The sequence below is a fragment of the Sinocyclocheilus anshuiensis genome, unplaced genomic scaffold (assembly GCF_001515605.1).
Source record: "Sinocyclocheilus anshuiensis isolate Anshui unplaced genomic scaffold, SAMN03320099.WGS_v1.1 scaffold1031, whole genome shotgun sequence".
NCBI lineage: Eukaryota > Metazoa > Chordata > Actinopteri > Cypriniformes > Cyprinidae > Sinocyclocheilus > Sinocyclocheilus anshuiensis.
In genome coordinates this window covers 625,850-627,460 of record NW_015542633.1, presented here as the reverse complement: position 1 = coordinate 627,460, position 1,611 = coordinate 625,850, and the positions used below count along the sequence as shown (strand labels likewise).

Here is a 1,611-nt window from a genome sequence, read left to right as displayed (position 1 = left end):
GTGTGTGTGTGTGTGTGTGTGTGTGTGTTTGTTTGCGAGTGTGTCTGTGTGTGTGAATGTGTGTGTGTGTACCTTATAAATGCCGTCGTAGCGGTTTCCCTCCTCCGGTGCGTATTTGCTGATCCGTCGGCCCTTCGAGCTGCGAATCACTCTCACTGGTTTTCCCGCCCTCCAGTTGCGAGACTCCGCCCCGTCCTTGTCATTCAGAGGCGCGTCACAGTTGAGTGCCAGAGCCCTGAGAGGTCAGAGGTCAAGAAGGAGCACATGCAGCCACAATTTATATGCACTGAGACGTGTGACGCTGCAGGATCACCTGTTCATGTGTGTGAGCGTCTGATCGAACGAGTGTTCGCCGATACGCTTGTTTCCTGAAAGGTCGCGACCTCCGCTGCCGGTGTAGGTGAACTCATCACCCCGGTCCTGAAACCACACCAACACACACATATGAAATAACAGACAAAATTCAAAATTTACTCATCTTCTCTGAATTTAGTTTATATCTAAATATGAGTTTACATCTTTTGCAATTTTGACTTTTCTTCTTTGCAATTCTCTTTTTTTTGTTTCCACCACAGAATAAAAAAATTAAAAAGGTTATTGCCACTTTTTATCTCACAATTCTGAGAAAAAAAATTCAGATCGTGAGATAAAGATGCAATTACCTTTTTTTTAATTTTTTTTTTATTCTGTGGCAGAAACAAGCTTTCAAAGAGAGAATATTTTTATAAAATAAAATAAAAAATTGCATATGTGTTTTTTTGTTAAATATATTTGACTCGTCAGGCTTTTGTGGCTCATATAGTCTGATAGAGTGAGAATATGAAGCTCAAATTTATTCAGAGACTCAAACTGAGCAAAAATATGAATTTGCTGCAGATGCTGATATTTATGTAATGAAATTCTGCTGCTTGTAATGTAAATCAGTGAGATCTTTATAACAGTAGAGCAGATACTGACATAAAATGATCTAAATCTCAGCGGTCGCTCTATATCTCCAGTAAGTAGTCTGTCTCAGTGAGATGAGATTGAAATGCTCCAAACATATAATGCAGTGATTGAGAGCTGAAGAAATAAAGGCTCCTCAGAAGATGTGAGATGTTCTGGAGGCTTGTGAAGATCATTCCTCCGCTGAGGAACAGTGAAAGTAAAGCTTCTGGAAACAAACGCTCCTCAAAAGATCCTGAGGATCAGATTTGAGACTCTAAAACATGATTGATGGAGAATCAAGTAAAGCTGAGCTGCTTCAGTCCAGTAAGAGTTCATCTGGAGATATTACTGCAGTTATTCTGACCTTTACTTGATAAAAACCAGTCAAGATTTGACACGAGAAGCTCCAGCTGAAGCTGGACGTTTGTACAATTATACTGAAAGAGCTTTGACTGGATAAAAAACTCTATCAATCAGAGACAGAAGACGTGGAGAAGATTGTGTGAGAGTGTGAAACAGGTTTAACAGCAAAGATTGATCATGCTGATTATTAAATATGATACAGTAGGTTTTATAGGGTTAATGCTGATCTGAATTGAAGAAACACTCACAACTTCATCCTCGAATCCTCCAGCGAGCACCAGCGAGTACGAGCCGTCGTTACTGCGTCCATGAATCCCACCG

The 1,611-nt window shown here is 40.3% G+C and overlaps 1 protein-coding gene across 1 annotated transcript in view; it reads right to left on the bottom strand.

Annotated features, from left to right (window-relative positions):
• The window catches only part of LOC107694522 (E3 ubiquitin-protein ligase UHRF2-like), a 31,622-nt gene that overhangs the window by 7,301 nt on the left and 22,710 nt on the right, over window positions 1–1,611 (bottom strand). The window contains exons 11-13 of the mRNA XM_016494222.1: window positions 1,539–1,611; window positions 314–420; window positions 73–235 (exon numbers count right to left, since the gene is read on the bottom strand). Coding sequence (XP_016349708.1) covers window positions 73–235; window positions 314–420; window positions 1,539–1,611 — 343 coding nt within the window. The remainder of the gene's footprint in view (window positions 1–72; window positions 236–313; window positions 421–1,538) is intronic.